Raw genomic sequence first — 12,240 nt, forward strand, 5'->3', positions numbered from 1 at the left:
AAAAAAAAAAAAAAAAACAGAAAGAAAGAAAGAAAGGAAAGAAAAAAAAGAGGATGATGTCTCATGTTCATGCCATTTCTTTATTCTGAGTGCTATATTTATATGATTTTTTATTCTTAGGTTGTTGTGTGACAATTCACAAAGTTCCTTAATTTCTTAAGTTTGATATTTTGTAGAAATGTGCAAAATTGTGTATTTAGGTTTGCATCAACTGCTAGATAGGAATACGTGCGGCTTTATACTCCTAATCATAAACCTTTAGCTTTTTTCCTTCCTGTAGGGAGATGGGACCCTGCTGGCTACTGGTTCATATGATGGACAAGCTAGAATTTGGAGCACCAACGGTAAGCTCTGTAATAAATTTGGTACTTAGAATTTTTCCTTGAGAAGGTGAAGCATAAATAAGAGATACATCTGCAACCAAGAATTACGAACACGAACATCAAATCTGCCAAATTTCACAAACACATCAGCATGCCATATTCTGAGAAATTAGGACATGAACATATTTTGACTCGTTTTAATAAATAGAGGATATGAACATAAATAGACGTTAAACTATAACGTTTATATTTAAAATATAAGATCAAAGAAAGGATAACATATATAACACAAGAAGTTGAAGAAATCCAAACCCAATCTTGTATCTTATAATAATATTTGGTTTAAAGAAATTCAAAATCAAGAATTTGTATAAATAATTCAACATCTAAACCGTACACACACAAGCCAGCCATTGACTAACCTAGTGGTCAATAAAGACCAATATAAATAATAAAGTCTTAGAGGGAATGAGTTCAAGGCATATTGTCCATTCACTAGGATTTAATATTCTCGAGTTCCCTTAGCAACTAAATGTAATAGAGTTAGGCTATTATCTTATGAGAATAGTTAGACAATGTACGAATTGGCCTGAACACTCGTATATATATTCTAGTGTTCACCTGCTAATTTTCATTAAGTGAAGAATCTCACACACATAATCGGGTGTTAACTACCATGGGATGACCTAATGATCAATAATGATCAATAATGATCAATGTAAATAATAAAGTTTTAGAGTGAATGATTTGAAGCCATGATGTCCACATACCCAGAATTTAATATGCTCGAGTTTTCTTAGCAACCAACTGTAATAGAGTTAGATAGTTGTCCTATGAGCATAGTTTAACAACGTACAAATTAGCCTGAATGCTCATATATAATCTAGTGTACACATGCATTTTCATTAAGAAAAGTATTGCCGATGATGAAACATTTTAGTAGAAGCATTTGATAACTGTCAATATATAATACATTTTTTTTTTATAGAAGGAAACCTGATTCATTATTTAGTTGATGGATTGAAATTAACAAAAAAAAAATTGTAAAATTCCAGCCACTCATGGTTGATTACAAATAGGATCTCATGGTATTGACTACAGAAGTAAGGATATAGTCTTTAAACAGTCTGTGTCCTCGTGTTCCATTTTTTCTCAATGAAAGTTGGTTTCTTCATTAAAAAACATAGTAAAGAAACTTAATAATAATAATAGTATATATAAGATGGTCAAGGGGAGAAGTTAAATCGTTGAAGATGAGATTATTCCTTTCACACCATAGGTTCTACAAGAAGGCCTTATTTTTGCCCCTCATTCTGTTCGAAAGGATGTGTGTCCCACAGACATTGAGACAAGAAATTCATGGATGATACCTGGCATGACCATTGACCAACCGAAGGCTTCCAACGTCAAGTAGTTTGTGCTTTATACCCTACTTGAGTAGATATGAATAGTTCTTGAATTAGAGGCCAGCTGCAATAAAACTTAAATAGGAAATTGGCATTTAGCATAAAAAGGAAATACAAGCAGCGATCAGCAAATTCATGCATCAAACATCAAAGATCTTGTTGGGCCAGGATTTGGTTGTTCATCATTGAATTACAAACTGATTTGCAAGAGAACCAATTTTTTGCAACCAAACCCAATCATACTTGAAATTAGGGACAATCAAATTAATAATGTGGACCACAACCGTTCTCTTGAACACCTTAAGATTTTGAAGAGTTTTCCTGGTCAATGGTTTCAACTTTGGTTATCCATGGAACAATAGTCAATAATTGTCGTCTATCTTGACTTTTGGGGGCATGTAATCTTGGAAAGAGAAAGCCAGGTTCCAAGGTTTTCCATTTGTTCTCTAATTCTGGTTTGGGTGCCAATGTGGTTGATGTCAAACCATTGGCACCATTTTCCTTGAGGTACTGAACCCAATTTTTTTTCCTTAGGTTTTGAATGCAGAAATCCTATGGCCTAATGTTAGTTAGAAAATAGCCCAACCGATGGAGAAGCAAAGAATGTGGGCTGGACTTCAAGAAAACTTTAAGGACCTACTCTAGCTCCTAGGCAGATTCAATACATGGCAACAAGGACATGTCCCTATCAACTAAGATGACCAATTTGATTGGGGTGCAACTTGGGCTTAATGCCAGTAGAGACACGCTATACAAGCACTTAAGAACCACTCAATTTTAGAGGAAGGTTGGAGATTCTGTAGGTATTGGAAGAAATAGAAGATGTTGATGGAGGAACAAGGAACATAGGCAAAGAAGTGTTGCTGGAGGTACCTTAATTATCGTTAACCTTGTCATAAACTTTACTCTACCTCACACAATATTGTTAAAGGGTATGCTTTATGGAAAGTGGTAATGGTGTGAGACCCATGACTTCATTGTCGAAATCTTGGCTGCTGATTTAAAGCTATCTTGGGAGAAAAATAGAGGATTATTAGGGTCAAGTTAGACCATTATAAGGGAGAAAGGGTCTGTTGAGGAGTGACACTATTACTAGGAACAAACTTGAGGGGGTGGAGGACTTTTTACCTCTTGAATCAGGTAGCTGTATCACTATTCTTAGTATGAGGATGGTTGGGCACTATGAGGAAATGTAATAAAAAATTGCAACAGAAAATGTTTGGGTTGCTCTGAAACCAAAAATATAATTTTCTGGTAAATGTGGGATAAATGGGTAACTTAAGTGACATGTTGGTACAAACCTTATATCATGACACCACCGAAGTCCTGCCCAACTCTGGTTTGGCATGGGCAGTTTCTTTCATCCATTCCTTTAGTGGACTAGTTACAACTTGTAAGAAAGAGATGTGATCTTGGATTATCTTAAGTTTCTGCAGTAAGAGATCAACAAACTATGGAAAGGAAACATAGATGAACACCAAATGATTGGTCTGATGTAGTCATAAAAGTTGTGATGTAAGCATAGATAAAGGGGATGGGTGAAAGTTCTGGGAGAGGTTGGAAGGATGCTACACTTCGTACTCATTCTTTTGATGTGAATACAGTTTCCGACAGCTCCTCCGTGAGCTGTCATTCAGCTGTAAGATCCCTTTAGCATGTTAGTGTGTGGATTACAAACTAGACGAATAGAGACTTAATAATTTCATAGAATTATCCTTCACATATCACCCAAAACAATTGTCTTAACTATTTCGTTAACAGAGTCTTCATCCACCTAACTATTGAAAGAGCAAATGGCATCTACCAAACTACCGACTTTTGTAACTCTCAATCAAGACCTTGATCACTATTTGAGCTAACTGACTAAAGAACTATCCACTACTACCTGTAAAGAGGATCTCCCTGCCTCAGACATAAATGTTTTGTACACACACCGAAGAAATTTTGATAACGAAAAGAAATGAGAACTAAGACAACCCTTAATGCAGCACACACCTATTTGAAATAATTTTTTTTCCCTTTATTGAACTTTATTGCCCTGAGTTCTCTGTGTACTTCATTATGGCTGAACTACTTTCTATGTATGCTCTAGGTGATTTAAGGAGCACATTAAGTAAGCACAAAGGTCCCATATTTTCTCTAAAGTGGAACAAGAAAGGTGATTATCTTCTCACTGGAAGCTGTGACAAAACTGCTATTGTTTGGGATGTGAAGGCAGAGGAATGGAAGCAACAGTTTGAATTTCATTCAGGTTGCATACTATACTTTGAATGTTGCTGAAGGAAATGAATTCTTGCTAAAAGTTTGCCATAATGATTCTGTTTTTACATTTAGGTCCAACGCTTGATGTTGATTGGCGCAACAATGTATCCTTTGCAACAAGTTCCACAGACAATATGATCTATGTCTGCAAGATTGGAGAGACTCGTCCTATCAAAACATTTGCAGGGCATCAGGTCCCTTTTTTCTCCCTTCCCTTTTTTAAATGTTTGGTATTGCTAGTTGTTATCTACTTGAATTGTGAGTTATGAGTCTGATTGACTTGGGTGTAAATTCATTATTGAGGTCAATGTAGTTTTCTAATTTTGTTTCGAGTTTTGAAAGGATGCAAGTTGCATGTTCTTGGGGGGTAGCTAAAGTCCTTCCTTCTATCTAATTTTGTTTTGTAACTTTGCAGGGCGAAGTGAACTGTGTCAAATGGGATCCCACAGGATCACTGTTGGCTTCGTGTTCTGATGATATCACAGCTAAGGTTATTTATATTCTCCAATTTTGTGGCTCTGTTACAACTAAAATCTGGGTTGAATTTAGATTTTAGATTTTCTTGGGTTGAATTTTATATTCTCCAATTTTGTGGCTATGTTACAACTAAAAGGATGTGCTTTACATTTGTGTATATATATATTTTTTTTTAAATTTTAAAAAGGATGTGCTTTACACATGCCACTTGTTTGTTACATGCTATGCTTATATCTTGTTTGTTACAGATATGGAGTATGAAGCAGGACAAGTATGTTTACGATCTGAGGGAACATTCCAAGGTACTTGTGATCCAATTTCATGTGCTTGAATTTATATTTCTCTTCCATTTAGACTACAACCTCAGCATTTTATTTTCAGGAAATATACACCATAAGATGGAGTCCCACTGGACCGGGTACAAACAATCCGAATCAGCAGTTGGTGTTGGCTAGGTGATTACCTGTGTTGATGCTCTCTCTTTTCTAACCTGTGATAATTTATTCGTGCGACTGAGCTCTTTGTTTGCCTGTTTATAGTGCATCATTTGATTCAACAGTGAAGCTGTGGGATGTAGAACTCGGGAAACTCATCTACAGTTTAAATGGACATAGGTACCATACTTGATTGTCAAATATGTTCAAGATTCTTTTAGCAATGAAGTTTTATTTTAGTATACCGATTCTTCCAGAATTTTAGACTTGTCTACTAATTCTATTGGTTGAATCACCAGGGAACCTGTATATTCTGTTGCATTCAGCCCAAATGGTGAATACTTGGCCAGCGGATCTCTTGACAAATCAATGCACATATGGTCACTGAAGGAAGGCAAGATTGTTAGGACATATACGGGTAACGGGGGTATATTTGAAGTCTGCTGGAATAAAGAAGGTGATAAAATTGCTGCCTGTTTTGCCAACAACACTGTTTGTGTCTTAGATTTTAGAATGTGAGATTCTGAGAAATTCTAATAGGATTAGCTGTTTTTCTTTTTTCTATTTTGATGTGAGAGAAAACTTCTATCCGGTGGAGGGCGATGTTCTCTAACCTAGACCTTAAAGCTACCTTTTCATGTCAATTTGTACCGTTCTATGTAATTGTCACTACATTGGTAACAGTCCCAGCTTCAACAATGTTTCAACGAACTTGTGTACAGCATTTGTAACTCTGGTTAGCAATTCTTGGTTTATTGTTGTATTGCAGCAGTGTGTTTGTTAGGATTGTTTCATTGACTTGTGTACAGCATTTGTAACTGTGGTTTGGACTTCTTAGCTAATCATTGTTTTGCAACAGTATGTTTTTTAGGATTGCTTTACCGGTCTCCATCAATTCCTCCATATTTTAAAATGAAAGCTGCACTTGATTCATAAAGTTCCATATTTCCAGATATTGATGCGTCGGAATCTCACTTTGTATAGAGTTTTGATCTTTCGGTGGAACTGAATTTAAGTTCCTTTGTCCATATTCTAAACTAGTAGCTACTGAATTCTAATCCCAAATACTGGGAGAATTTCAGTTTATGATATTTGATAAGAACATTTTACATCAACGCTAATAATTTGTCACAAAATCCTGGTGGATTATAGCACTGTTCACAAATCATCTCCTCTCACCAGTAACCTCCACAAGAACATAATCCATCTTCGAAGTGATGGAACCGATTCCGGTCCCTCATTACAATCTTACGTCCAGTGATTTTTGATATCAACTTCATTACAGCATGGCAATCTGAACAAACTCGGAGGTTCTTCACAATCTTGATGGTGGTGCCTGGTTGAGTACTGATAAGCCCAAAGGCAACAGCAAGCTTCTCACTATGAACTTCGAGTGATCGTTCCTTTTGTTCCTCCCCGAGATCATGTAAAACGACATCGGTCTGTGGCGTGTATCTGTGAGCTTTGAGCCAGCTGTTTATCTCATTCAACATCACATATATTTCTTTGCTTTTGGGATGTTTCCTCTCCCCAGCAAGGAACTCATGCACCTTGTTGTTAACTTCGATTGAGCTGCAGCCAGGCTCCTTTTCAATGCCATGCTCTTTCATCAACGTCCTCATCTTTGAAACCCCTTCCCAATTGCCTGTTGCAGCATATATATTGGAAAGAAGAACATACGTCCCTGAATTTGCAAGCTTCTGGTCAACAAGAAACTCTGCAATTTCCTCTCCCAATTTTATGTTACCATGAAGTCTACAAGACCCGAGCAATGTTCCCCAGATAACAGGGTCAGCTGCAACTCTCATGTTTTTCACGAGTTCATATGCTTCTTCAAGATGTCCCGCACGTCCTAGAAGATTAACGATACATCCATAGTGCTCGACCTTCGGTTCAATTCGGTATTTATCTCTCATCAATCTGAAGTAACTCCTTCCCTCCTCCACCAAGCCGCCATGGCTGCAGGCACTCAAAATGCCGATGAAAGTGATATCAGTTGGCTGGTATCCGATCTCAGACATTTCCTCGAACAACTGTAATGCATCTTGGCTAAATCCGTGCATGGCATACCCAACAATCATCGAATTCCAGGCGACCACATCCTTATCCCGAATCTGATCAAATACCAACCGTGCATCTTCCAAACTACCACATTTGCTATACATATCAACCAGTGCGGTGCCCACATGAACATTCATCTGAATGCCCTTATTCTCAATATACGAATGAACCCACCTTCCAGATTCGAGGGCCCCAAGCTGCCCACAAGCCGAAAGAACAGCCAGAACTGTTACTTCATTGGGCATGACTTTCGCCATCAACATTCGCCTGAAAAGCTTCAATGACTCATTGGGAACACCATTCTGCGCGTACCCACCAATCATCACATTCCAACAAACCACATCCCTCTCTTTCATCCCGTCGAACAAGGTCCGTGCCTCGCCAAGCTCCCCCAGCTTCACGTAGCAAGTAAGCATGGCCGTTAGAGAAACCAAGCTTCTCTCAGACATTTTATCAAACAGCTGGCGGGCGCACACGACATCGCCCCCCCTCGCGTATACATCGACCAGTCCCGTCCTGACATACAAATCAGAATCGAACCCGAGCTTTATTGCTTGGCAATGAAGGACCTTTCCGAGTTCGAGCGAGCAGGATTTCAAGACCGAGGAGAAGGTGAAAACATTGGGCTCCACACCACCGTTTAGCATTTGCAAATAATAATCGAGAGCTCGGTCAAATAATCCACATTGTACGTGGCTATGAATAATTGCACTAAACGAAAAGACATTGGGTTCATCGGAGGTGTTAAAAACGGCTACCGAGTAATCAAGGCGTCCGAGAGCGGCGTACGAGCGTTGGAGCTTGAAATTTAAGATGGGGTTGTGGTAAAGTCCGTGGCGGAGAACAGAAGCGTGGATTTGAAGCAGGCGGTCGACGGATTTCGATTTATCAATTAGCATGGCAAAACTTTCTACTTGTTGGAAACGATCAGAGGTTCTGGCGGTGGAACAAGAAGATCGCAAGACAGAGGAACAGTTGGTGGTGAAAATTGGCGGCGGTGATGCAGGTGAAGCTGTGAGAAAGGAAGATGTCATCCTTTCGGTGTTAACTCAAGCATTTGGCGCCATGGAAATTCATGGGACACACAGAAATGGCATAAATTAACCCAAATACCGAACGGAAGAGGATAAATGTTTCAATTTTGGATTTTTTTTTTCACTTCAAAAAATAATTTTTTATTTTAATCCAATAAATAAGTGATGGGAAACATGGTCAAAAGAAAAATTCAATTAAACAAAAATACAAGGTCAGATATAGAGTCGATCGGGTTAGACACAAAATATCACAAAATTAAAAATTCCATGTGTCTTCCCACTTTAACAACTATTTGTGCCTTTCTAAACTTGAGAGCATATGAAATAGTTGCATGTTCTTGTTTGTAGACGTATTAAACGTCTTTTTCATCATTTGAGCATGTATGTCGATGTAATTTATGTGTACAAAGGAGTTTAAAAGGCGAGTTAAAGTTGGTTGGGAAGGGCTTAATATTAGCATCATGGAATGAGCTTCAAGTAGGATATCATGAAGGCAAAACAGGAAGGAATGTATGGGTTCTTGAGAATTTCCGCTTTTCATTCAAGTACCCTACCCAAGTAGCAAGCTTTGAAATTCTTAGCCATTTAGAATATGAATATAGAGATCTTAAAAGTATCCATTTTTCGAGAACCAGATGCAATTATGTGATTGCAACACAGAATTGAACAAAAAAAATTAGTGCACGAAGTATAATCCAATATTCTATACCCTTTAATTAGTGGAATATAATGCAACAAACCCAACATTTGGTTATCACTCATTTGGATATTCTTTTAAGGTATTCCAGAGACATTGGATGCTTTTGTTTCGAACATTTTAATCCTTATCCTACACTGCTTATTCTTAGTCTTATCAAAAGTACTTCAACTTCTCTTCAATTGTGAAAGTACCAGAAGTTGAAGCTACAAACAAAGAGTGAAGAAGAAGAATCTGTAGAACAAAGATTCAAATTGTCATTATGGTGACAACTTATTCTTTGGCTGCAATACAAAGATATGCTTAAAGTATTATAAACAAATGAATTCTCATACAAGCTTAGAATTGTTTTTGTTTGGAATATTAGAGGTCATAGATCGAGATAGGAAACCAATTATGAAACCAAATCATCCTAAAAGAAAAGTAAGTTTGGCATCGAATCTTCTTTCATTGCCCAAACACAAATATGTGTTGTCGTCTCCATTGGTCTCTTTCACTTTCTCTCATATGCTTGCCAAATTCACAACATGGAAACACTCAAAGCCAGTTGGAAAATGTGGACATGACAACCTCAGGGCACCTAGCTGTACAATTGGACAAGACATCCCTCCATTCTCTTGCATATGTATGTTTTGTCACCATTGACATCCCCAAAACAGGAAATGAAAAGAAGGAAAAGAACTATTCACAATTCCTACCATTTCCATGGAGGGTCCTCTAATTAATAGTTTGCTCATAATAAGAACCGATCAAAACTGTCTTCTCTTTCTCTTTCATCCTTAACTTAAACACAATTTAAGAAAGAAAAAGCAAAATTCGTGTAACAACTCAAGTCACCTGTTAACAAATAGTGTCCGTTTTGGCATGTTACATATCCACGTCAGCCTCACGGTTTTAAAACGTGACTGTTAGTAAGAAGTTTTCACACTCTTACAAGGAATGTTTCGTTTCCCTCTCCAACCGTTGTGGGATCTCACAATCCACTCCCCTTAGGGGTCCAACGTCCTTGCTGGTACACCGCCTAGCCTAGTGTCTAGTTTTGATATCATTTGTAATGGCCCAAGCCCACCGCTAGCACATATTGTCCTCTTTGGACTTTCCCTTCCAAGTTACCTCTCAAGGTTTTAAAACGCGTCTACTAGAAGGAGAGAGGTTTTCACCCTTATAAAGAATGTTTCGTTTCTCTCATTCCCTCTCCCACTGATGTGGAATCTCACAATTCGTTTCTTTTAAAACTTAAAAACACGTTGGAGAAAAAGGTTGTTCTGTTACTTAACTCTCGTTCTTTGAATTGTTCTACTTTCTTGCTTGAAATGTTTGGTTACAAATGAGAAACTTTATGTAATCTCTTTAAATACACTTTATAAAATGAATACATGAATATATACTATTCATGTATTCGACCACGTACTTAGATATTCATGTATATGTATTCAACTAATTGATGATATCTTGAAGATATTTTAATTCAACGTTGTGGCATTAAAACTAGTAAACTTGATAAAAAAAAAAACAAAACTGGATCATATTTAAATTCTTATTATAAAGCTTAAACTTTTAAATTTAATGCGAATTTTGATAGGATGTTAGAAATTTTAGTTAAATATGAATACATTATTTCACTCAATTTATCAGACAAATACATTATGGAACAACGAATAGTTTAATGAGAGAGAGAGAGAATAATGGATTAAAGAGTGACAATGAAACATTAGAATGTGGAATGTTTGTCTGTTAGAGGTGTACATAATTGAATTGACAGTACAGAGCTTCTCTTTCTTAGCTTTTATTGTTTAAAGGTAAGCGAACAATAACACAACTCCACTTGTAACTCACTCCCTCCCTCATCGGATTCTTACTTCCTTCCCCATTTATATCTATATTTATATTTATATTAAACTCCCACACCCATACAATGCAGCCATCACCTTCTTCCATGAGTTTCCCCAACAAACATGACTCAAATGGGGCGCCCATCCAGTGCCACCCAGATCACAACTTGGGCCAATTGTTGAGCTTAGGCCTCTGCACACCCGAGGGGCAGCCCTCCACGGACACCAAATCCAAGCTCGCCAACCGTGCCGAGGACAGGCTGTTCTCCTGCAACTACTGCATGAAGAAGTTCTACAGTTCACAAGCGTTGGGAGGCCACCAAAACGCCCACAAGAGAGAAAGAGGAGCCGCCAAAAGGCACCACCACTCCGATCCCAGGACCACCATCATGCTCTCTACAATGGCTGCCTCTCTCAACTACGCAGTTGCTTCCCTTGGTATCACACCCCATTCCCTTCCCCACAACCCCACCCAAGGTGCTGGGATTCAGAAAACGCCATTGCCAACACCTTTGAGACGGGAAGATCATGCCATGGAAGCTTCCGATTCCACTTGGCCTGGAAGCTTCCGATTTAAGAAACAAGGATCATCAATGAACCACCTAGACTTGAGCCTTCGACTATGATCACCGCACCCACACACCAAAAAAGGAACCTCACTTGTTTTAATGTAAATTTTTACTAATTTTTTCAAAAAAATTTAATTCTTGCTTCTACCTCATCATCAGTACAAATAAACCTAATAATTACATCAACTGTTCTTCTCTCTCGAGCTCCGACATTCAAATTCTCATCTAAACACTTGAATTCTTTCATTCTAGTTATCTCCCAAAGTTAGTACGGCATAATATATTCTCGAATTAAACTTTTATTATAAGAAACTTAGTGTTTGAGCTTTTCTTTGAGTTTCTTACATCACGTGTAAAAACATATTCCTTCCATGTTTTAATTTTAGCAAGAATCGAATAACTACAACAAACATTTCTTCAACTTTTATTATAAGAAAATTTTTAATTTTTAAACTGTAATTCATTATTTTTAACTATTAATCAAACTTGAAGATAAGCCCAATGTTAAAGGCCCATTACAAGGGAAGATAAGCCCAATGTTATAATAAGAGAACTATTACAAGGGAAGATAAGCCCAATTAATTGGAGAATGACCGACCACCTTAAAGTCCAACAAAAAGGAAACATTGGGCTTATCTTCCCTTGTAATGGGCCTTGTCGTAACTGATTGTATATAACACAATAGGGTTAGTTTCTTTACTTCATTTGTACTCGTCTGCTTAAATTAGTTAGTTGAACTATACAAATTGACACATAATATATATATATATAATAAAAACATTGTCATATATAAATTAGATTTTAAAATGATGGTTTAGTGGTAATGAAAAGGAAAAATGAAGGGTTTGACCTAATCCATATTATTGTGAGCGACAAGAGAGCAAAAATTAAAGGAATACGTTCCCTAATAATAATTAATAATGTTAAGTGCAAGAGATAATGGAATTACTCAATCCCACTCCTACACGAAATAAATCCAGTAGAGGCTATTTTAAATTAATATTAAATTTTAAATGTCGAGACTTTTTTTGGTTCCTTTAAATGTCCATTAAAAAGCCACCATTTTTTGCCATTATTTCAACGCCAAATTAATAATCTCAATTAAGTCTTTGTTGCAACCATCAAAACCCTTCTTTGACTTCTCT

At 37.2% G+C, this 12,240-nt stretch overlaps 3 protein-coding genes across 3 annotated transcripts in view; 2 read left to right on the forward strand and 1 right to left on the reverse strand.

Annotated features, from left to right (window-relative positions):
* The window catches only part of LOC111453387 (WD40 repeat-containing protein HOS15-like), an 11,228-nt gene extending 5,532 nt beyond the window's left edge, over positions 1 to 5,696 (forward strand). The window contains exons 7-14 of the mRNA XM_023094472.1: positions 281 to 344; positions 3,822 to 3,980; positions 4,064 to 4,185; positions 4,407 to 4,481; positions 4,717 to 4,770; positions 4,850 to 4,923; positions 5,008 to 5,082; positions 5,202 to 5,696. Of these exons, the coding sequence (XP_022950240.1) occupies positions 281 to 344; positions 3,822 to 3,980; positions 4,064 to 4,185; positions 4,407 to 4,481; positions 4,717 to 4,770; positions 4,850 to 4,923; positions 5,008 to 5,082; positions 5,202 to 5,421 (843 nt within the window). The 3' untranslated portion in view covers positions 5,422 to 5,696. The remainder of the gene's footprint in view (positions 1 to 280; positions 345 to 3,821; positions 3,981 to 4,063; positions 4,186 to 4,406; positions 4,482 to 4,716; positions 4,771 to 4,849; positions 4,924 to 5,007; positions 5,083 to 5,201) is intronic.
* Positions 5,697 to 5,847: 151 nt separating this feature from the next.
* On the reverse strand, positions 5,848 to 8,098 carry LOC111453386 (pentatricopeptide repeat-containing protein ELI1, chloroplastic). Its single transcript, XM_023094470.1, has one exon. The coding sequence runs from the start codon at positions 7,995 to 7,997 to the stop codon at positions 6,078 to 6,080; it is 1,920 nt and encodes a 639-aa protein (XP_022950238.1). The 5' UTR covers positions 7,998 to 8,098; the 3' UTR covers positions 5,848 to 6,077.
* Positions 8,099 to 10,583: 2,485 nt separating this feature from the next.
* Positions 10,584 to 11,244, forward strand: LOC111453670 (zinc finger protein 7-like). Its single transcript, XM_023094859.1, has one exon. It carries the CDS (start codon positions 10,610 to 10,612, stop codon positions 11,150 to 11,152), a length of 543 nt encoding a protein of 180 aa, XP_022950627.1. The 5' UTR covers positions 10,584 to 10,609; the 3' UTR covers positions 11,153 to 11,244.
* The last annotated feature ends 996 nt before the right edge of the window (positions 11,245 to 12,240 follow it).

Source organism: Cucurbita moschata, unplaced genomic scaffold (genome assembly GCF_002738365.1).
Source record: "Cucurbita moschata cultivar Rifu unplaced genomic scaffold, Cmos_1.0 Cmo_Scf00015, whole genome shotgun sequence".
In the NCBI taxonomy this organism is placed as follows: domain Eukaryota; kingdom Viridiplantae; phylum Streptophyta; class Magnoliopsida; order Cucurbitales; family Cucurbitaceae; genus Cucurbita; species Cucurbita moschata.